The sequence below is a fragment of the Anopheles funestus genome, chromosome 2RL (assembly GCF_943734845.2).
Source record: "Anopheles funestus chromosome 2RL, idAnoFuneDA-416_04, whole genome shotgun sequence".
Classification (NCBI taxonomy): domain Eukaryota; kingdom Metazoa; phylum Arthropoda; class Insecta; order Diptera; family Culicidae; genus Anopheles; species Anopheles funestus.
The window spans coordinates 82,998,522-83,020,806 of record NC_064598.1 but is presented as its reverse complement, the minus strand read 5'-3'; the positions used below and the strand labels follow the sequence as shown (position 1 = coordinate 83,020,806).

General features: G+C 42.2%; 2 protein-coding genes across 4 annotated transcripts; one reads left to right on the top strand and one right to left on the bottom strand.

The window, feature by feature from the left end:
• Nucleotides 1-348: 348 nt before the first annotated feature.
• On the top strand, nucleotides 349-19,680 carry LOC125764457 (uncharacterized). 3 transcript variants are annotated; one of them, XM_049428728.1, is made up of 12 exons: nucleotides 351-792; nucleotides 3,508-4,801; nucleotides 6,353-6,485; nucleotides 6,569-6,732; nucleotides 7,219-8,268; nucleotides 14,923-15,061; nucleotides 15,144-16,450; nucleotides 16,525-16,845; nucleotides 16,918-17,065; nucleotides 17,232-17,440; nucleotides 18,241-18,424; nucleotides 18,767-19,680. In XM_049428728.1, the coding sequence occupies exons 2-12, from the start codon at nucleotides 4,681-4,683 to the stop codon at nucleotides 19,029-19,031; spliced, it is 4,041 nt and encodes a 1,346-aa protein (XP_049284685.1). In that variant the 5' UTR covers nucleotides 351-792; nucleotides 3,508-4,680; the 3' UTR covers nucleotides 19,032-19,680. The 3 variants fall into 3 exon arrangements, with proteins under 3 accessions (XP_049284686.1, XP_049284685.1, XP_049284684.1); XM_049428727.1 differs by having other exon boundaries at nucleotides 351-1,043; XM_049428729.1 differs by lacking the exon at nucleotides 18,241-18,424 and having other exon boundaries at nucleotides 349-1,043; nucleotides 18,767-19,037.
• LOC125764538 (uncharacterized) lies at nucleotides 19,665-21,467 on the bottom strand. The gene is made up of 2 exons (XM_049428894.1): nucleotides 21,359-21,467; nucleotides 19,665-21,204 (listed from the first exon to the last, which is right to left on the bottom strand). The coding sequence occupies exon 2, from the start codon at nucleotides 21,177-21,179 to the stop codon at nucleotides 20,403-20,405; it is 777 nt and encodes a 258-aa protein (XP_049284851.1). The 5' UTR covers nucleotides 21,180-21,204; nucleotides 21,359-21,467; the 3' UTR covers nucleotides 19,665-20,402.
• Nucleotides 21,468-22,285: the final 818 nt, after the last annotated feature.

Here is a 22,285-nt window from a genome sequence, read left to right as displayed (position 1 = left end):
GTTCGCTTTGCATGCAGCATGTAAAGCTTGTTTCACACATTTCTGGATGGTTTCCTGCAGACAGGATGTGCCAAAGATTAAGCCACTTTTGCGAGTTTCTTTGCTTAATAACCATACAAAATTAACATTTCACATTTGCACCGTGACAGTACAACATTAGCGATAAATAATTTCGGTTACAGATTGAGCAGTTTATTTTCGTTATAATTTATTTTTTAATTATTCTTAATAGTTTGTTTTGAAATTTTGTAAATATATAAAATATTCATTTTTAATTAAACACTTATATATTTTTTGGAATATTTATTTACTTACTTAGATTTCAGATTAAAATTCATTACGTTTCATAAGATGCTATTCTTTTAAAACAAAAGACAAAAAATGTACGATAAAAGAAAATCTTCTTCTATCTTCATCGCAAGCGGCACTCCATCTTCTAACCGTCACATTCCACCGCACGCGAATAACCACACCAGAATACGCGCGCATTTCCAAGTACACAACGTATACTTTTGCGCGCGCTAAACGAAACCAACTCCGAAAAGCAGAAAGGGGGAAACAAGAAGCAGAAGCAAGAGAGGCGCAGTGGAACAGTGTAGGAAAAATATGTTAAAATATAAAAATAAAATCACCCCGGACGGCGTCCGAATAATTCAGTCGTTTTCGTCATTCGCTAGCGTACGGACGCACCGGTACGAGACGCGTCGTTTAGTGCTGGACGTGTTAGATTCTGCTTTCCAGGGTATTGCTGCAGTACGGCTACAGTGCATACAGTGCGGTTCAGTGAACAGAGTAAGCATTAGAAGTGTGTAGTAACACCGCATTGGGTGCCTTTTTTTAGCGGGGTGTCACCTACGGCAGTAGCAGTCCTAGTGATGTGTTGCAAACCGTGGGAAAATAGTCCCGAAATAAGCTCATGGTCCCGCGGGAACTAATGTGACTCACTTTTGTTTTTTTTTTGCTGTTGTTTCGATCCAGAATAGAAGAAAAATCGGGTGCACATTTAAATAACAATTTTAGCTGGATTGGAATAGGCGAACAAGGTTAGTGAATGTGTGATTGCTTTCCTAGTTAATGAGTGACCAACTTTCGGACGATGTACTTAGAGCAACGTGAAACAGTGTGCGATATGAGTGGTTTGATTTTGTGAGATGCTGATTTTATTTATTATTTTTTTATGAACATTACTAAGTGTTAATTACAACAAAAAATTCTAAACATGGAATTGATTTTTTAAAATAATTATTATCTTACATTAAACCTATGAAACAGAAACTGTAATGACGTGACTCCAATTATAACATTCATTAAAGTGTCGCAAAAATAATCAAACATTACGGACACACAGATTTGACTTTGCGTTCGGTTGAACGTTCGGGATGCTGAAGCTTGTGCAGGCTAAAACACATGTGCTTTGAAATGTAAAACAATATCTACCCAACGTACGGCAGATTTGAATGAGAATGCCTGCCCGTTCGTCGTTATCCGCACTTCTGCTCAGAAACGAATCCGATCGTCCATCCGAGATGGGAAGGTTTTATTGACCTTGCCTGCACTCGCACCCATCGCATGGTGCATGGTGTGGGTGCGATTGCATGGCAGTAACCACCGCGAACACCCATTTCAAATTTAACGACAATTATTCACATGATAATTAGAAGCAGTCCACAGTGTGTCCAGCCCATTTCAACCCCTGAGCCACAACACTGCAAAACAGGCTGAACAAAGCTGCTGTGGATGCAAGAGTGGTTGAAATATGTTTTGTGTTTCAAGCGCGCGCGTGTGTGTGTAACTAGCATCCAAGCATGGGACAACCGAGTTCTATGTTCTCGGTTTTTCTGTATCCAGCAGATGCGCATTTGTATACAACTACGAGTGTATGTTTTTTTTTACGAGAATCGGAAGAATTAAGACAGAATTTCGTAATGCTTGGCAGTGAAATTTTTGTGGACATTCCGATTCGGTTTTTTGGAAGAGTTGAGAAATTCATCCCGATTGGGGTCAATGCTGACCATGGGATGCCTAGATCATTAGAATAACCTTGAGTGGGATTAGGAAATTCTAGAAATTTTAGTTAATGTTTTGACATGGTTTGGTGGGAATGAGATCATTCTCGGTGAAATAGATTGAGCGCTTGAGGTCGTAGAGAGTAGATTTCTTTTCGTGGGATTTTGATTTTAGAAATCATTCAATACGAGATGTATCTCTTAGAGCAATCTTTAGCAGGATTTGAATATTATCCTTAATCGAAGCTTTCTACGTTATACTTCAAATTTTAAAGTTAAATGAAGTTTTAAATCTCAAATACCACACTTTAATATCTTCTTCCGAAGATCATTTAATAGTTGATTGGTTAATGACTTGTGGAGACTTAAAATCTACTTACTGGAGTAAAACTTAGTAAAACACTTAGTAAAACATTAGAACTTTATCTATAAGCTTAGAATATTAAAATGTCTTCAAAAAAAATCAGGATATTTGCTTATTCAATCAACTCAGCAATAAAAAAGTAAATCCTTGTCTTCAGATTACTTAATAATGATGAAAATAAAACAGGTTCCACACATTCTATAGTTGGAATGAAATGACAAGCTTGTCATAAAGAATAGAAACGTAATTCCACCGTTTGTCCATCAATACGGATACAAAATTTCGTGCGCAAATCGTAACAAAGCTCCCGGTTTGCCCTTCAATAAACGAATTCTATTCCATAATCGACCGCCCTGGCCAACCTGTCATAATGAATTCGTAATCCCTATCCCTAACAACGATCCACAGTAAAAACAACGAAAATGTGGTCATCTCTTTGCAGTGCTGAAACAGAAAACAAAAACCCAACTACTATCCATCAAATTTTAACATATCAAAAGAGATGTCTGACCTCCAAATGTTTCCTCGTTCGATGGCACCCGAAGCGACGTGTTGTTTTGTGTGTTTTGCTGCGTTTCGTTTGCGTTATATGTGACCATTCAATGCTTAGTACTGCGCTGGTAAGAGGGAAATGAATTCTGGCAAACCCTTCAACCGAACTGACCGAAATCCGTTCAGCCCTAGTACTTTGTGTCAGCGACATCGGACCGCCTTTTCTGGCCTCATTTCGTGCCACGTTGATTTATAACTTATCACCAACGGTGGCATCATTCGTCATGGGATAGGATCGACACGAATTCGCACGAAAACCCCATTTGCAAACAATTCTTTAGGGCCTGTCCGGAATTTGGTAAACTGAGCAGTGCCGTTCATTCCAGGTTCTCATCACCAGCCACCCTGCCGGTGAATCGTTTAACAATGGCATTGGAAGTAAAAAAAAGGACAACTCTTTAAGTTAAACATAAAATTACATGTGTTACGTTGGGTAAAAGGTCCTTTACCTTAAAATTAATTCTGTTGTTTTTTTTTGCACAATTAACACGAGTTCTTTTCCCTTGAACGCCAGCGTGTTAATTGAAAACCCAACCTACTTCTCCATTACATTAAAGTTCCATTTTTCCCCCCTTCTATCCTCAGCTCGCTGGCAAACGGTATTGTGATTGAAGTAAACGAACTGCGACCGGGACAGGCGTAATGCCGACGACAGGAACGGGTTCGTCTTCTATCGCCCGGTGACATCGTTCGAATCCGACCACCTATCGTCTTCGTGCTTGTTTCTTCTGTAGTCTCGGCAAACAACAAAAAAGTAGATAGAGAGTAAATTAAAATCATAATTACCACCCATTCGCCCCACAGCACAGCTCCCGATGTGCCAATGTCACTGGAGATTTCCCATGCTAGAAGAGCGTCAAGTTGGCAATCTTGAAATGTGATCACTACGGCATATAACGGGAACTAGGCAAAGCTCACATTATCGTCTTAGGAGAAACATTCGTATCTTTTTTCGAGCAGATTGGGCCAGAGATTTGAGTAGAAATCGTACATCGACCGGGACCGCACAACCGGACCGGGGACCAAAGCAACGCCTGGGGTTGCTCGCCCTAAACATAGTAATATCCGGAATAGTTTCTAACCGCACGAAACTGACCTTGATCGTGTACGGACTAAGGGGTCGTGTGCGAAAGTTGTCTGACAGTGCGGAAAACATAAAGAAGCGGTCGACATAAAATAGCACAGGAAAAAAACGGGCAGATTTTTCTCCACTCATTTCACTTCACTGAGAAGATTGCCAAAACAAAAAAGCCCCCCAAAAAATAACAATCAGCACACCATTTTACTATTCGCCTGCCGAAAGAAAGCATTCCGTGGACAGTTTTTCACGTGCGAGTAGCATCTCGAAGCAAGATTAATGGGACTGGAACCGATTGCCCGCACGCAGCAGGGAAGGAAACGTTCCGCACCGAAAGGAAGCAATTAAATCCCCTTTTTACATCGAATAAGGGTCTCGCGCGATCACGAAAGTTCGCAACTTTGCGTCGGTTCCATCGGTTGTGAAATCGCAGAAAGAACTAAGCGAAATAACACACGGTGTGCTAGAAACAATCTAGGAACGCCCCGAAGCGCTCCCAACATCTCAACCAGGGTGGTTAAACCCGTGAGACATCTGGGCACAATAACAAGATACAAAAAAATATTGGTCTATGTAAGCAGGTGTGCGGCAGTGTATGGCAGGTGAGGAGGACTGGTTGATCCCAATTTTGGCCCGCCTCATTATCATCGTCCAAGAGCAGACGAATCAGCACAAACGATATGACGGAAATGGAAAGGAAAGTGGCGATCATCGTCGGCTATCAGCTGCGATTGCTTCTGCTAGCGGTGACTTTCGCCACTGCAATCCAAATCGATAATCGGCTCGTTCAGCCACAGCATGGTAAGTCGCTACATTCTGATTTCGTTTGGAAGTTTTTAAACTAATCGAAAAGCACTAGAAAGGTACCAAAAACAATGAAGACATCAGCTGTAAGTAACTGTTTATTAGAACTTTAGTAACTGTTAAAGAATAAATTTAATTTCACTTCGTCGATTAGTTCTCCAAGTTTGCTTTAAGAGATCCAAATACTTTAAAATTACACAAATATAAATTGTCCCGAATCAATTATAAAAGATAAAAACAGTAAAAAAAAACAAAAAAATGTTAAATAAGAGACATGAGAATTGGCATGCAAGAAGACAAAAAAACAGCACAATCTTTAAAAATTATTCAGAAAGTAATAGATTGCAAACCTAATGAATATAACATAGAAAATTGAACAACTATTAGTCTAATTAAATTGTCCCCAAACAAAACATACAAACATTGTAGATACCTCAACATGATTCAAATCCTTTTTACACTCTGTTTTGCACTAGTCAGACACATATTTATCTTATTAATTAGAACTGATTGGTATTATTAGTTGTTATATTACTTTAGTATTCTCAAAAAACTAAAAAAATCAAATCAAATCTATCAAATAAAAAAAATCAAGAAATATCAGTAAATCAATCAAAGATATCAGTATAAAAAGAAATATTATTCATTACCAATTCAATTATTACAAAACAATCTTTAGAGTTCATGTGGAGCCATTTTTTATAATTATTTTTAGACCGTATTCCTGAAGAATACTTTTCTTTGCTGTCTGATTTTAATAAAATATAGTAAAGAACGATTTAAAAAAAAATCTCTTCAACAATATTACTCCACTATCTCATGACAACTGTTCTATGACTAAATATTGTTGACACTTTGTGTACAATGTAATTGCCCAGCTATAGACGCAAGAAACACAATACACCCATTACAAAATAGAGCGCGTCCCTTGATCACTTTCACTTTTGGATGATGCACCCGTATCGGCCCCGTGTCGCGCACCGTTGTATTTGTTGTACGTCGTTCTGATTCATTAACTCGCGCGCCGTATTTACGGTGCGCTTAGTACGTTTTAGTACGCATTTACTACAAATCCGCACTACACCCTACACCACCGAAAGGCAACCCGACCAGTTACGAGTGCGTTTGGCGTGTGCCCCATCGTTGCGGGCGCCCTAACAATGGCGGACATCCGGTAGTGTCGGTGGCAGGTGAACAATGATCGGAATGAGAATTCAATTCGATTGCATAATAATGTGTTTTGCCGATTGCCCACTGAAGTTGAAGTTCCACAGGGAATGTGCGTCGATAGGGGTTTTTTTGGGTGTGTTTATGTTTAGAAGATTAAATATTCGTGTCTCTTCAGATGTTGCTAGTAGTTGTTAGCCAAAATCACCATTAACCTATTTTGCTTTTTTTTTCTTACGTTTATGGATGATTCACATCTTGAATCGAATTTCAAAGTATTTTAATTGCTCACGCATGCACTTAGACAAGTTAATTACAATTCATTTTGTGCTCATACCCCACATATTTTGTACTTCTTTTTCTCCCTTCCCTTAATTATAGATTGTTTCGAGCGGATAGCGCTCGGTGCGATGCTACCGTTTGAGAAAACGTTCCGGAACTCGGACACCAACTCGCTGAAGATCTGCGAAACGCTCTGCCTCAATGACAAGGAATGCCAAACGTTTGCCTTTGGGTAGGTGAAGTATAAACACAACCCTTGTTCGTATTACTTAATCTTTGCTTAATTATGGACTTTTTTATTTTTTCTTTTGCTAGAATTTCCGGTCGAGGCAATGGTACGTGTCAGCTGTCGGCGAACACAATTGACGCAACTAAATCGCGCCCGGTCGGTACGATCTTCGATCCGGACTTTGATCTTTACGCACGCAAATACAACTGTTTTTTAGATGGGCCTACAAACCCACCGCCCAAACCGGGAGGTAAGAAAATGAAGTAAAAATTACTTTTGCTTTTTGTGTCCTCAAGTTAAGAATCATTTGATATAGTTATGAAAAGAACTTAATCCGGCTAACCTTGGTTTTTAATTAATATCACAATCTTATGCTTTAACAAATGTTCTAATACAAACTCGAGGATCGAATCTCAATTTTAGAACAATCTACCGTAACAGATAGGCGAAACCGTAATGAGCGCCCGTCCACACGGCAGGACCGGATTCAAATCCCATCCGGACCGTCCCCCCGTACCATGGACTGACTATCCTGCTACGTGGTAAAATAAGTCTTGATACGGCCAGGCCGTTCTAACCGAGCAAAAAAAAATTAACTAATAAGCCATTAAACCAAGATTAAGATAGTCACCCTTCTATACAAGTAGTTTAATTAATGTTTAAGAAAGAGATCTTTAAGTATAAACAAGATCTTTAAGTATAAACAGTATACTAACTCTACGTCTGCTTCGTTTAGGCCTGGGTATCTTCCCCAATGGTGAACTTCAGCCCGGTGGAGGCCCACAACGACAACCACCTCCACCACCGCTAGCACAACCATCTGCTCCACAACCTCCCAGTGGCGGTGCATTTCCTCCTCCGAGCATAATTGATCGTCCCGGGCCACCCATTTTCGGGCCTCCGGTGTCTTCTGCAGGGATTGAATCACCAACCACTGCAAACGGTGGATTTGTAGACACATCAAGACCAACCAGCGAGTATGGTACTACCGCTCCGGGAACAACTTATGGTCAAACGAATGGAGAAACACTACCCGAAACGACGGCTCCAGCTGAAGAGTTCTACAGCACAAAGGATCACTCAAATCCGACCGGTGGAAGTCCATACCTTCCGACAAGTACGGCCGCTGGACCACAGTACAATTTAGCCACGGGTGAACGATTACCTCCAACCCAACCCGGTGCAACGATGCCCGATCGGGAAGGACCAACGAAGTATCCGCCCGACTATCGACCCACCTACGGTGGTAGTGGTCCCGCGAAACCTGGCAACTATCCGTACCAGTTTCCAATGTTGTACGAAACGCACTATCCCTTGCCGAACGATAAGAATGGATTTCCGGAAATTTATGCACAAAATGTACCGACACTCGATAATAATTACCTGCGACCAGAGTACGGTGGTACGAGCTACGGTAGACCTGCTACATCACCCGGTAGTACACCATCGGCAGGACCTGCCGGATCAGGATATGGAGGTGTTCAACGGCCTAGCTCGAATGGTGGTAATAATTATGGTGGTTCTAACAATTCCGGTGCACATCGTCCAAGTGGATACGGTAGCGATAGTAACCCACAACAGCAACGACCTTCATCACCAGGATCAAACGGTTACGGTGGACAACCTGTACGACCATCCGCACAAGGACCTGGTACCGGTCCGTCCGGATATGGAGTCGTTCGTCCAGCACCAGCACCACCAATCCAATCGAGCCCTTCGGCAGGTGCAGGATACAATGTGCACGAAGATAAGCTCGATCTTCATCCACCAACCATTACCAAGCGACGTGAGTAATCTTTCCAACAAAAAGACTATTTTGCCTTTTACTCGTAATTTTGTTCTCTAAAATTCTTCCAAACTCAAAAACCATTCCATTCACACCGTATTCAAAGAATGCTGCGACACTGCGATTGCACAATTATAAAGCTGCCTGCTTGGTGCATACACCGGCGCAGAATAATTACCAAACACTTGCGTTCTGTTCGGCTGAACATCGCTTAAAATGCACTGAACCGTACCGGTTACTCACTTCTGTGTACATATGTTTACTTTTTTTCTATTTTACAAACTAAAACCGCATCGACCGTCACCACGTGGTTAAACATCCCATCCATCCAGGTGACATTTGTCGCGCCATACTGCACACCGAGCGTTAGCATGTCGGCGGGCACTTTATCTGCCCCTCGTTCGTTACCAGTGGGGCACAGTATGATGAATGTTTGCTTCTCATGCGATAGATATAGCGTGAGGTATCGATATGACTACTCGATCGGTTCGCATGTGAGGATCGGGTTGTAAAATGACACACAAATGTGGCCCGTTTGCAATGGGTCGGAAAATTGGAACAAACGGAAGCGGATTTGAATGGGCAGTTTCAGCGAGCATTCAGTTCATTACCAGCTTCGATGCAGGTTTTATTCATTGTATGCTGTTCGGGAGATCAGATTAAAAGCTTTTATAGTTAATGTTTGTTCAACGAGGCTAAGAATGATATTAAACATATCTCTTGTTCAATTACCTCAATTATCCCTTCAACTCTAAAAAAAACCCTTTAAATATTTATAAATAAATATTTTTTTATCCAATTAACTTTATGTGCATCGATTCTTAGAACTTTATGATTCTGAAGATCTTTATCAAATTAACCCTGTTTGTGTGATCGTTTAAATCTTCTTCGCTTCACACTATGCCGCCATGGTTATTAGGCACCTCTGAAACGGAAAGTTCTACGACAATGTGCCAACAAATGTTTGGTAGAACAAACGGAGCAAGGGCACCACACTAAACCAAACTGTCTAGCTACATCAAACAGACACTAACACACGGATAGGAAACCATTTCATTGCCATTAAGCACGGTAATTGCTGTCCATTACTGGGGGTCGGTAAAATAGGGGTTCACACCCTTTAACCGATGCACGACGATTGAAGAAATCAGTGCACAACTGCAAACACATGGAACTCTAGTGGATTGGAAGCGTGGTGAACTCGAACTCATATATTCTCGTTCGAGACAGGAAGAACACGTCCATTCAATTATGACATAATTATGTGGAATAGTACATACAGTTTACCGTTGCGTGCAGGTGTTTGATCGCGATCATAAAAGAGCTAATAAGTGTAAATATGGAGTTAGTTCTCTTTGGAGGTTTTATTGGACATTGAGAATTTTTGGTGGTAGTTTTTTTTTTCTTTGAATGGGGTAGTTACCAAAAATAGACATTAAATATATCATATGTTGTACTAAAAAAAACCAGGAAGAAAATACTTTAATCGAAAGTGAAAAACTCAACCAAAGACACTGATGTACTCCATGTACTTCCTACTTCGTGATATCATCAGCACTGTCCAGACAGATTACGAGACACCCAAATAGCGTATAACATTAGCTACTTTCATCACCAGTTTCGGATAATACTATTACGTTATTAGCGAGGTGGTATACGATCTCTTCTTCCCACGAGTGTAGCGAAATGCATCAAACAAGCAACGACTTCAAACGGTTTGATCTCGCTGCTTCCTACACCGTTCGGTAGCGATGTTTGACGAGTTTATGAGTCGTGTAGGACATAAATTTGAATTCTTGCCGTTAGCGTCGTGTAGAGCGATGTTTCGCTTTACTCTCTTACGTTTCCTTTTATTTTGCAAAAGAAATAGAAGTTAGATCTCGTACACTCACGGCTAGTCGAGTTCGGTCATTACGGTAGCCGCCACCGCCGTCAGTGCAGCGTGATGCCGGTGATTTCACTTACGAAACCAAGCAAACGCTCTGTGTGAACCGGAAAAATTAAACAATTTCGTACCACTTCTAGCACCAGAAGATGGCACATTTTCTCTTTGTGGGTTTTTCTACACTGTCCAACCGGGTAAAGGAACGCATGAAGCGTGCAATGTTCTTTGTCTTATGTGTACCACTTCCTTTCCATTTCCTTGAGTTGGTTTTTCTCGTACAAAGGGTCATTACCGTTTGGGTGTAGTCAAATGACTCTATTAGATTTCAATTGAAGGAAGTACACACTCATGAAAAGACTTCCTTCAAGACGCAGGTTGATAAACTTGGTATCGGTTCCTGTTTAAGACAATAAGCTTCCTTTCGTGTAGCATAAAGTTCACATTAAAAATGGCATGGATGATACGCAATTTTTGGTGTTAGAAAACTGCCCAAAAATACACCAACCTATGCTGACCTGACAAGTTTTTAGCTCCAATAAAATGTTCTGATAGATTTTTTGGGTACAAAACAAAAACAGCCCCACAACAACATAACACATGCCGGGGTGGTGAGACAAAACAATAGACCTTCACCCAAAATAGCGCAAATTAGCATAATTTAGCTTCTCTTCTACCCTACCGAGCATGATCGAAATGAGGCACACACACTCACAATCATTAACCTCTGGCAGTTCCGATACAGATGGGTATCTTCCTCATGTTTTCATTACCAGCACGCACACTCTACGCTACCCATACACTCACGAAGGGGGGGGAAGCTGTGCAAGGGTTTTTGAGGGCGGTAGGGCATCCGGCCCGTTTAGACAAACGCTGCGAAGCTGTGGTAAAGTTGCTGTCATGTAGCTTTATCGTTATTATGTTTCTTTTTAATCCTCCATGCTTACCACTTTTTTCATTACAACATCACTAATAATGTGATCATGTTTAAAATTGTTGTTAGAAAACAAATTCTAACCGAATTCTGCGTTTTCGGTTTTTAGTACAATTTAGTACAACTAATTTTAGAATCTCGAAGTGCCTCAAGCCATGCTTCGCTGTAAAACGGGAATGTGTTTTTGTTGAAATTCTTAAGCAGGTCACAAATAATACTATTGACCCTCTTCACACACGTCCAGAAACGGAACATTCATCATGGTAATCGATTTCCAAAACCGCGACTCGTAACACACTGAACTGATTTGTCATGCTGACTAGCAGCCGCCGGTTGACGTCGTCGCAGCATGGAACAAGCTTCGGTACACATGTCACACTACGACTTTTTGTTTAGTCGTCCCAACTATTAACGAGTGCACTAGAGTGTGCCTACAGTTAATTAAATATTCAATGTCTCCATGGTTTTACGTAGCAAAAAACAATACACACAACTCTGCTTTGGTTTTGAGTAGCAAACAGCAAAAATTTAAATTTACGGTTAACCGAACCGATTCGGCAAAGACCTTCAAATCGGGAGTGGAGAGATTCATGTACGGACAGAATAAAAATGGTTCACGTTCACCGACAAAGTATTTTGCCTTGGTGAGGTTTGGTACAAATTTAATTAACACACCGCACCATGCTCATGTGTTTAGGTATCTCTTTTTCGCGTCCCATCCCACCAGTGTGCGCCTTCATCTTTGGAAGCTGTCAAAAAGCTCCCAGTATTTGAGCGTGCAATTTTCCAACAGTCGGGTGGGAACCTCAACATAGCCAGAGTAAAAACTCAAACTCGATTGAAACGATTCGATCCCCACCACCGCGGGTGTGCACGTTTTGGTGAAGGCACTCAACGCTTTCCACCACACTGTAAGCTGTAGTTCCCCGGTTGCGCCGAAAAGGGAAGAGAAGCTGCAAGCTGAGGTTTGCTAGCAATTCTTTTTTTGCCAGATTTGTTTCGCGAAAATCCTAAACTTCACTCAACACCGCAAAGGTGCTCGCAGTTTCGTATGAACGTTGGAGACGATCGCATCGATTCCTATTTTTGCTGTGCGTCACAGCGAAGGGATGTGTAGATTGCTGTAGTGTGTGTGTGTTTGATACGGTTTGAAGTGCACCGGATATTAAACGCAGCAATGCAAACCGCTGCATCGAACATAAAGTGTATCTAGTGCAGTTCAATCATCCATTTGTTTGATGTGAAATTGTTTGTCTCGCTTATCACAGCACTAGCGATCAAATTAATCCTATCGATTGGAGCTGTACGCTTGTTCATACTTTGTAGTGTTTACGAAGCATTTGCTTGACACAGCCTCGCACAGGCGCTTGGATGTTGAGTAAATCGCAGTGCGTATGCAAATGTGCAGTGTAGTGAAGTGCAGCTGGTGCAAGAGTAAACCGTGATCGTTGCAAGCCGTTTTAGTGTCGATCGCGTTATCGACGAATTGTGATAATGGTGGTTGGCGTGTCGAAGTTGCTGATAATCTGCATCAGCTTATCGGGGTTGATACCAGCCTACATTACGTCAACGATCATCATTGTGGAGGATGCTAAAGGTTACGTATTAGTGCCACGGGCTGAGTGTTTTAATAGAATTGTTTTTCTACATTATTTTTTGCCTTGACAAAGCAATGCCAAGAATTCATTGGAAATTTTCGTAAATAAAAAAAACAATTTATTTTAATATTTTTTTTTATTTCATTGAAATTGAAAAAAAATATAAAATTTTTATTTCCTATCGTTTTGTTAGACTTCTTTTATTTTATGTATTGCATTGTGGGTGCTTTCATATCATTGAATATTTTTCATAATGAAATATCAAAAGAGACTGAAATAGATAATTTTATTGCGGGTTTCTCAAATATTACATTCTTAAATACAATTTTAATTATCCTGTACCTTGACCCACATTATGCTTAACTAGTAGTTAAATAATTTCGATGTATTTTTTTTTTTTATAAAATCGAGTATTTTGATATATTTTTCTTTTATTTTAATTATCGATTAGACAATGACTTTTTTATTATTTAAAATTGTTAATTCGAGAATCTTTAGAAACCCTGTCTCTGCGGCTGTTGAAGTCTTTCATAAATGAGTCGTTAATATAGCCTATTCGTACATAAATTTTATACTAGTGAGAAAAGAAATTCAAAAGTATTTTTAATAATTAAAAAAAAAACTCATCTTACAAAAACATCTTAAATGTAAAATCACAATGTACGATTTAAATGCATGTGCTCGAACAAGCAGCTGATCAATAAAAAGCGCACCGTTTGCCCACAAACAATACAACAAAGGACCGTAACTGACAAACAAAACAAATCAAATCGTATGTCTACCTTTTCACGCAACTACACCTGCAATGTAGAGGTTGTTGAGGTGTTGAAATCGTCATAAAAATCCATGTAAACGATGCGCGAGATCGTTTTGATTGATTGGCTGATTATTTGCAAATGCCGCCACCGACACGTTTCGTCTAGCGTTTCTTTTCGAGAATAGAAACATTCCCAAAGAAAGAATGGTGGTCAGTGACATGCCAGAAAACCACATACACACACTTCAAAGCTTGACAAGATGCACAAAAACAATCGATCGCGCAAGAACGCTGGTAGCCGAAACGAGAAAAAACCAACCAATCCACACAGAACGCCATACTCTGGTGTGGTCCAAAAATTGGTCCAAACAAAACCTCTCCGTATGAGGGGAGCTCGTTTACATGGGTAACGTATGGCACACGCCAAATTCAATACGCCTATTGTATGTGGGCTCCGGTCGGCTAGAGATGCAATGCTACGAAATCAAGCGCCACAAGCATTGTTGCAGTGAAACTGCACCATGTTTCGCCAATTTGCACGACAGCCCTATTGCGACAGGTTGCGATAGAGTCGCGTGCAAAACCCCCAGAAGCTAGCACAAGCCAAATAGTAGTGTCCAATAAATTCTTACACAAAGTTGTAGCAAAAGAACACTAGAGACACACAAAAAAAACGCAAGCAACAAAGTTGAACTCCATCGCTGTAGAGGAGGGCCACCAACGATCCATGACACGAGGTTTCGCAACTGCAGAAACCCCACAAAAGGGCGGTGAGACATGTGCAGCGGGGTGGAATATGTTATCGTCCCGGCAGCATCTTCAAATCGCACCAAAAGCGTGCCACTGTTGTACGGTAGCTGCCACAAAATCATATTTAAAATCATTCGAATCTCACACCCCGACGGCAGAAGGAAGTACAGTCATTTCCCGTCAGGCGGACGATAGAGGACTGCGTTTCCGTGTTTCATTTTAATGTCTTGTAGACCAATCTACGAGCAGACTAAGATGAGGTCATTTTTTGGGGTAGAAATCATAAGACTCCCTCCTTCTTAAAATCATAGCAGCGAAGCCTAATCTCGGCTGTCTGTGTTCATGTTATGTTCATTGTTTGGATGCTTGGTGAATACAATGCGTTTTACAATGCCCGACCGCTGATGGTGATCTTGGCCATGAATTACCGGACTGCAAGGGGTGACCTAAAAGAAGGCACAACACTCTATGGGGGCGCCGTATCTTCTCTGCCCAGGTTCATCTTCTTCCGTCAGCCATTTTCGCCGACACTACCTCAAGTAATGGTGATAGTTATGATGATGATGATGATTTCTTCTGATCATACATGATCACGATTCGCACAGCAGGGCAGAAGCCTCTGCTACCTAGTTCTTGGTTAAGATAAGCCACATTTGGCCTCCAAATGAAGATGATCGTACACGGGGATAATAGTAATGGAGATGCCAATTTTCGTTCCGTTTTCTTTCCACAGCTTGCTATCGTCGTGTGCTGGCTGGAAAGCGTGTCGCTCCACACTGGGTAAGGAGAACACTAATTTGCGAACGTGTTGAGGACTGTCAGCGCGAATGCGGCGATGAAAGACGTTTCTCGTGCGAAGGGTTTAACTATCGGTAAGTCATTTGGGGAACACAAAATAGCAATAAATGGATGGTAGAATATAAATGACTCTATAAATCTTGCCACTTACCACAGATTGGATCCTACCGGTCGTGGACAGGGTGATTGTGAGCTGATCGATCAGCCACTATCGCAGATCGATCTATACTCGAGTCCACATCAACGAGATTCGAATCTAATCCGTGATCCCGACTACGATTACTACGAGCGCGATCGTAGCGCGACAGCGAATTGTCGTCCAAGCTGTAAGGACTGCATGGTTAAACCTTTTCGTCCTGCGCTGGAATTTGTACGACCCACCACTTACCGTCCACATCACCCAGACAGCTACAAACCTTATCCTTCGGAGCAACATCCGTACGAGGAGGATCATCGCTACAAACCAGTAATCACGGCTCTCGATAAGTATCGACCACCAATGTACTCCAACCGACCGGAATTCGAACGTTACAGTCCCTCCTCTAGCTACTACCCTCCACCACCACCACCGGCAGCACCACCATTGGATTCCTATCGACCAGCACTATCTTACAAACCACAGTATGGTAGCGAAATCGATCGTTACGGCACGCTCGATCATAGCTTCTTCAAACCATACGAAACACGTCCCGAATATCCGAGACCACTCCACCATGAAGATATACGTCCAGCTCATCGTCCACGGCATCCGTACGAGGATCGTGATCCACCACCACCGCTACCAGCTCCACCAGCATCGCACGTTTCCACCGTCCAACAGTACGGTAGCAAACCGAACACATTCATCCCGTACCTGATCGGTCAAAACATTCACAAAAACGGTGGCATTTACGGAGGTTCGTACGGACCTTCGTTTAATGTCGATTCCTACAAATCAATTTCCGACTATTGGGGCTTGCGGAACGAAATCAAACGCTACGACAGTCCCTCGTTTAACTACTTTGAGCTGCGAAACGATCATCACTTTGATGATAATAATGTGTGGAGTTATGGAGGCAGTAAGTACGGTTATGAAGAGGAACACCAACTACACCCATACGTGGAGCATAGACCAGGCTTTGGACAGCAGTGGATTCGGCGTCCGAGCCATGAAGAATGTTCGGTGAAGTCGAGCGAAGGTTTCCGGCTTCACAAAGGCGTGGTGAAGTACGCCCTAAACACACCGACGGTGATTGAGTGCGAACGGATGTGCTACTCGGAGTCACGGTTCCGGTGTCACACGTTCAGCTACCGCTACTCAGCTGTATCGCGCGAGAACTGTCTGCTCTGTGACCGGCCGTTTAATTTGTTGGACTTTTATGCCGATCTAGAACCGGATCGGGATTACGACATCTACTCGATGAGTGATGACGCAAAGACCTGTCATCCGGAGCTTAATCATCCAAGAAGAGACTATAATGCGCGTAAGAGCTTGAGTTTAATGAGCAATTGGGAAATCCTTGGTAAATGTAATCCTTAAACTTGGTCCAATTTTCAGAGTGCTTCATACGTGTTATTGATTCAGCACGTTTCTTCAAATCGATCGTACGCGACTCACTCACCGTACGATCGATTGGTGAGTGCGAACTGGAGTGTATCAAGGCGTCCAAGTTCACCTGCCGTGCGTTTACGTACAGCTTTGGACCGAACGCGGTTAATGCGGTGATCGACAACTGTCAGCTATCGGATTGGCCGGTACGCGACATGGACAAGGATCGACATCTGGTGCCGGATGAAAGCTTCGATGTGTTTGAACGCGCCAGCTATGGGCAGGGTTGTGAGATACAGCCTATTATCGATGATAAACATAACAAGAAGTGTAAGTAACTGTATTTTTTTGGGGGGGAGAGATTGTTTGAATCGCATCTTTACCGCCATGGCTCATTTACAGTCTGCTATCTGGGTTATGGATCACCGGCAAAGCTGCTTTCCTCCGCAATCAAGAAGGTTACCTCGGTGAACACGGAACTGGATTGCAAAAATGAGTGCGTACGTTTACGCGAGGCTACCCATTTCAAGTGTCTTTCGTTTAGCTTCAGGTAAGTGTCTTTTAACCTGGTACGAAACCCTTACAAGGGTAATTAAACGGTATTTAACGGGCAAACGTTCGTGTGCTAAAATCTGTGCCAAATGTAACATTGTTATTTTCGCATCACTCAGCTCATCCACTTGTTTTCTGTTTTTTTCCCACTCCTTTCCTACTAGCTCCCAAGCGTCAACGTACAACTGTGAAATGTCGGATCTGGACCAGAGCGAACTGAAGCTGGGCGTGCATTATGCACACACGAACGATCGCGACTTTTGGCTGTTCGCCTGGAACCCGTTCGACTATACGTGTCGCGATAAGATCACGACCATTAGTGGTGGCACTCGGATGAATCATGATCGCCGTATAGACGTCCTCCGCGAACCGGGTAATGGCGGCCGTAACGGTCGGACTGGTGGATTCAAACGCACCAATCTCAACACCACCACTACCACCGATACTACTATCGATCAGCACAAGGACGACCAACACAAGAATAGCGACACCTTCATCACCATGCTCACTACCACTGCAAATCGTACCTTCGAAAGCACTCCGACCACTAACTCTACCAATTCCAGCTTCATCATTTTGCTTCCCGGAAGTTCGGTAAACCGTACCGGTGTGGTTGAGAGTGATAGTCGATCGTCACGACCAGCTGGTAGACATATCAGTGGTACCTCGAATACTGCCCCACCCGGTACATCCGGATGAAAGGGAGAAGGGTTTTTTTTTAATTTGCTAACATGCGAACATCATCAAACACTCATCCCATGATGGCAGCATTACTAGAATTACTATTAGTTACTTATAACTGCTAAGGTCTATTACGATCTGATCGAATAGTTGCTTAATCATTAGCCTAGTGCTAGCTGTAGCTGAAGATCGTCCAGGCTTATGTCTAACCGTACATCAGATAATTTCATCCATCTAAAGTTCATGCTTAGTGTGCGTACTACTTACCCATAGGCTTAGCCGTCCTGTTAATGCCCGTGTCTCATCTCATCTCATGGTGGTCACAATCACAGCTTACCGACTTGCGTATCGTCCTGCGTGAACCACATCCACCACATTCAGACACACCATCAATCAATCATCCACTTAGCATCACCCATACGTACTACACCTAATGCATAACGATCGTGACACTTACCCTCTCTGTTCATTGTTATTATCGAACCTCCCAAGGTGATGGAAGTTGGCGTCAGTATACCGTGTCGGGCAAACCCTGCCGCTACGGTACCAAATGCGAGCGAAACAAGATCACAGGATTTTACTCCTGCGAGATAGAGGGTGGTGAGATTGGTTCATGGGATTATTGCTGTAAGGCCGAACACCCTTGCGGCTACTCGCGAGGGTTCGACTATCCATGGTAAGCAAATCCCGCTAGGGATCGGGGGGTTTATATAGCCGATGCGGTTGTATACAAGCATACAAGCGCACCACGACAAGCGTGTCCGCTCGGTTTCTCGGTGTATTGCGCGGTTCTCGTTCTTATCTGTTCCGTGTTACGTGTTCTGTACACTCACATTTTGTACGTGTGTAAATGTTTCGAACCATTAGCAAATGTGTCCAGCGATGTGCCAAAATTCTTCCCTACATCGAGTCTACCTTGTCCTATGTGCATGGCATGCAATGCAGAGTATCTTGGTTCTTGGAACGTCTACTACCAACCTTTTGCTAACGGTTCCTACCTTTGGTCGCACATTCACAGGTGCTTCGTGGGTGATGCCCCAGATCAGTGGCGCAAGTGCAGCGATAAGTACTTCCCCAAGAAACAGCACGATTCGGGTTATCAAAACAAGAATAAAAAGGGTGAAATCTATCAGCCACCACCGAAGCCGGGAGGATTGAGACATCTGGACGGTGTGACCGCACCGGCCGAACTGTGGCCCGTCACCTACCTGTACGAGAAGGGTCCACCGAACGCGACCGAGATCAGTAACAATGTGATCGACTGCAAGAAGGACAAATGTTAGGACAGGGACAGGGATGATAGGCTACACTCAGTCCCCATAGGCCAGACAGTCGAACTATACTCATAATAGGAATCCCGGCCAAACGAGCACTTACTGTAAGCACATTCGAAAGGAACGCTTAGCATGGAAAGATTACAGTACTTTGCAAGTAAAGTAGAGTACGTTTAAGGCTCTCCGCCGAATGGAAAGCAATTCTGGATCGTGGAGAAATTCTTCTTCTGGAAACCCAAGAAAGAGCGTTAGGTGTTTAGGTTTAGGAGCATAGCTACATTAACATTAGTACCTCTCCCGTCCAGGATTAACCGTTTGTCTGCAGATCTTTTTGGAATTGCAATTTTCGCTTCAACGTAAGGTGTAAAATCAATCACTGGGTCATCTCTCTCTCTCTCTGATGCCGACAATCACTTTGTATGCCGTTGTATGAAGAACACGGAACAATTAAACCACACACCAGTGTGCGGTTTCGTTCGCTAGACTGGGCTGTGATAGAGGAACGCAGGTCTAGCCGGAGGTGTAAGCAGGTGAACTTTTCTGAGTGGATTTTTAAAATATTTATTTTAATGCTTAAAACAACGTTTAAGTGTAATGGATGAGCTAAAGGTACAACAATTCTATAATAAATTTAGTCGTCAGTTCGAACAGCACAAAAGTTTCTTTATTGTCGTCGAAAAATTGATATGGAATTCATTTCTGAAGGACATAAAGTTTTTTTTCCCATGCATTTTTAGGGCACAATGACTTCCTCTTTAACCGCTTATATCGCCTAACTATGTTTAATCAATTTCTAGAATACCCTGTCTGCAGCAACATACGATCTTCGATAAATCTTTCAAGCACTTCCCTGTTAGCATATCCCAAACACTAAGCAGATGCTTGGGGCCAAGACAACGAGGCTCCAAGCTTGTCGGTGTCGTCGTAGTCCAAAATCGAACCAAGGAAATCCCTTCCGGACCCATCCCCCCATAGCAGCTATTGACGTGATAAAAATAAGTCTTTGGGGAATTAGGTACATTGACTTCGTCGCATTGATTCTTATTCAAATCATAAAAGTTCTATAGTAGAATCGTTTGCTTTATTTAATTGCGTTGATCGTACCAAGAAATGATGGAAAATGCTACATATGAAACAGAATTCAATCCCTTTCACATAGGAAGTGAAGGCATTGCATCTTTTTTATTAAATCTTTAAGGCACTGCAAAGATGGTTTTACACGATCGTATTTCTAAAAGTTTAAACATTTAAAGAACTGACCGCAGTTGCAATCTTTAAACAGCTGTACACATGTATCGCTCTATATATGGAAAATTAAACATTTCATCTATTAAGGCTCCGTAATGTAAACTATCCTAAATTGATCCTATCATACCGTTGCTAAAGTATTAGCTTTCCCTCGATACCATAGAGGGCACGACCCGAATACATACTATTTACCGGTACAGGTGGACGCAAACCATTGTCATCATTATGGCCAGGTGAACTCAGGATATCGCCCAATGGGACCTTCGTCCACTTTTGTTTTTTTCCCTTTTTCGATCCATTTTTGGTTTTCTGCTTTTTTGCCGATTTCGCTTTTGTCTCCACACTTATGTCCGGTTCGGGTTGTGTTTGGAATTCTTGAATCGTTGTAAACTGCTCTGCCAACGGTTTTGCGGGATCATATTCCAGTTTCGGCTGGGGCGGTAATTCCTCGTCGTTGGAACGGTACAGGGCATGGAAAACATCGCCGTTTAAAATTACGGGCACATTTCGATCGATGCGAATGTCTTCGCTACAGCGGGGTGCATTACGAAGGGTTGTTTTGGCGTTAAGCTGGCCATCCGAGCTAAGGATTCCGATTGAACGCAAACCAGCTGTAATCTCTGGCCCGACATCTTTAGCGAGTGTTTCTTCGGTCGTCGGCAGATGTCCCATTGGGTTATTATGTACTGCCTGGCGATTAATTTGAGCTGCAAGACGGACTTCATCCAGTCTGTGGCGTGAAATGTCGACACATCCGCGCCCTCGACCCATACTGATAGCACTGCTGGCAAAGTTCGCTGTAGGACGAACGTTCCGCAAACCGCTCATATAATCGGTCGCGTTCATCGTATATCCCCAGCTATTGATTTCACGGTCCATCTCCGCTTCGGCTGCACTGTAGTCTATCATCTTGCCGGTTGGTGTGGTACAGGTGCTGGAAAACAATTACCAAATATACCATTAACAATCATATTAACAATGAAGAATGCGTGCAATTGGCCCACTGCTTCTCTTCGGAATCAGCTATTACAATTGTGAAAGGATATGTTAGATTATAGCCCAACAAGTGCCAGATGAGCAAAACTTACGTAAGCAGCCAATTTAATGTGTAAAAAATTAGTAAAAATTGTTGAACAAGCAAAACTGGATTAACTCATCTACAGCACGTATTGTTTTGATTATTTTGATCGACACGTATAATCGATGACCCTTTTTTTTTTCTTCAACAATTTTGACAGTTCTTAAGAATGTACGTTCCCAGAGGGAAACATTTTGAAAATTCCGTTAGTTTTTAGCTACTTAGTAGCAATAGCACGAAGTTAGCGAATTACGAATTAAGAGCAGGTTGTTTACAAGCCAAATTACAGGCTGTACTCTTTTTTACCTTCTAAACCATTATAAAGAAGGACTAAGGCTGAAATTATACAGAAAACTCGCAATACATGTGTACATACCACAGTACAGTTGGTTGAACTGCAGCCCTTGACTGCAAAAATTGAAGCAAAAATTAACTGGGAATCCAATTTCAAACTTCAGAGGACGTTTTTTGGAGCAATTTTAGATTGGCACTGATTTATTCTTCAAAATAAACTAGCTTATGTACGTATTTTCGGGCGTGTTTTTTCCTCTTCTAAGTCCTAACTACACATATCGCTGAAGGTCTATCACTCTGGCCCTTTTTGGCATATGGTTAATGTAATAAAAACGCGTCGAACTTTCTCCAGATTGTTATTTATTGGATTTTATTACCTTAACGTGTTATTGACAGAGGATAGTGATGCTGAGCAGATGTATTTCTATGTCTGTGTTTTAAACATCTAGCTTTTTTGTGTGTCGCCTTTGTCGGGGTAAGAAATTCTCTCTACACGCTTTCTGTTATGTATTCTTAAGACCTTCTTAGTTTTTATGACCTATACGTATCTGGAGGGGGACGAGAGAAAGATCTTTCAAAAATTCTGTTCTGTTTTTCTAACCCGATTTAACGGTATCGCGCGGTATAAATGGTACAAAAAATC

Coding starts and splice junctions, on each gene's coding strand:
- LOC125764457 (XM_049428728.1), top strand. CDS start 4,681: ATGACGGAAATGGAAAGGAAAGTGGCGATCATCGTCGGCTATCAGCTG. Junction 15,062..15,143: donor TGCGAAGGGTTTAACTATCG/GTAAGTCATTTG, acceptor CACTTACCACAG/ATTGGATCCTACCGGTCGTG. Junction 16,451..16,524: donor AAGAAGAGACTATAATGCGC/GTAAGAGCTTGA, acceptor TCCAATTTTCAG/AGTGCTTCATACGTGTTATT.
- LOC125764538 (XM_049428894.1), bottom strand. CDS start 21,179: ATGATAGACTACAGTGCAGCCGAAGCGGAGATGGACCGTGAAATCAAT.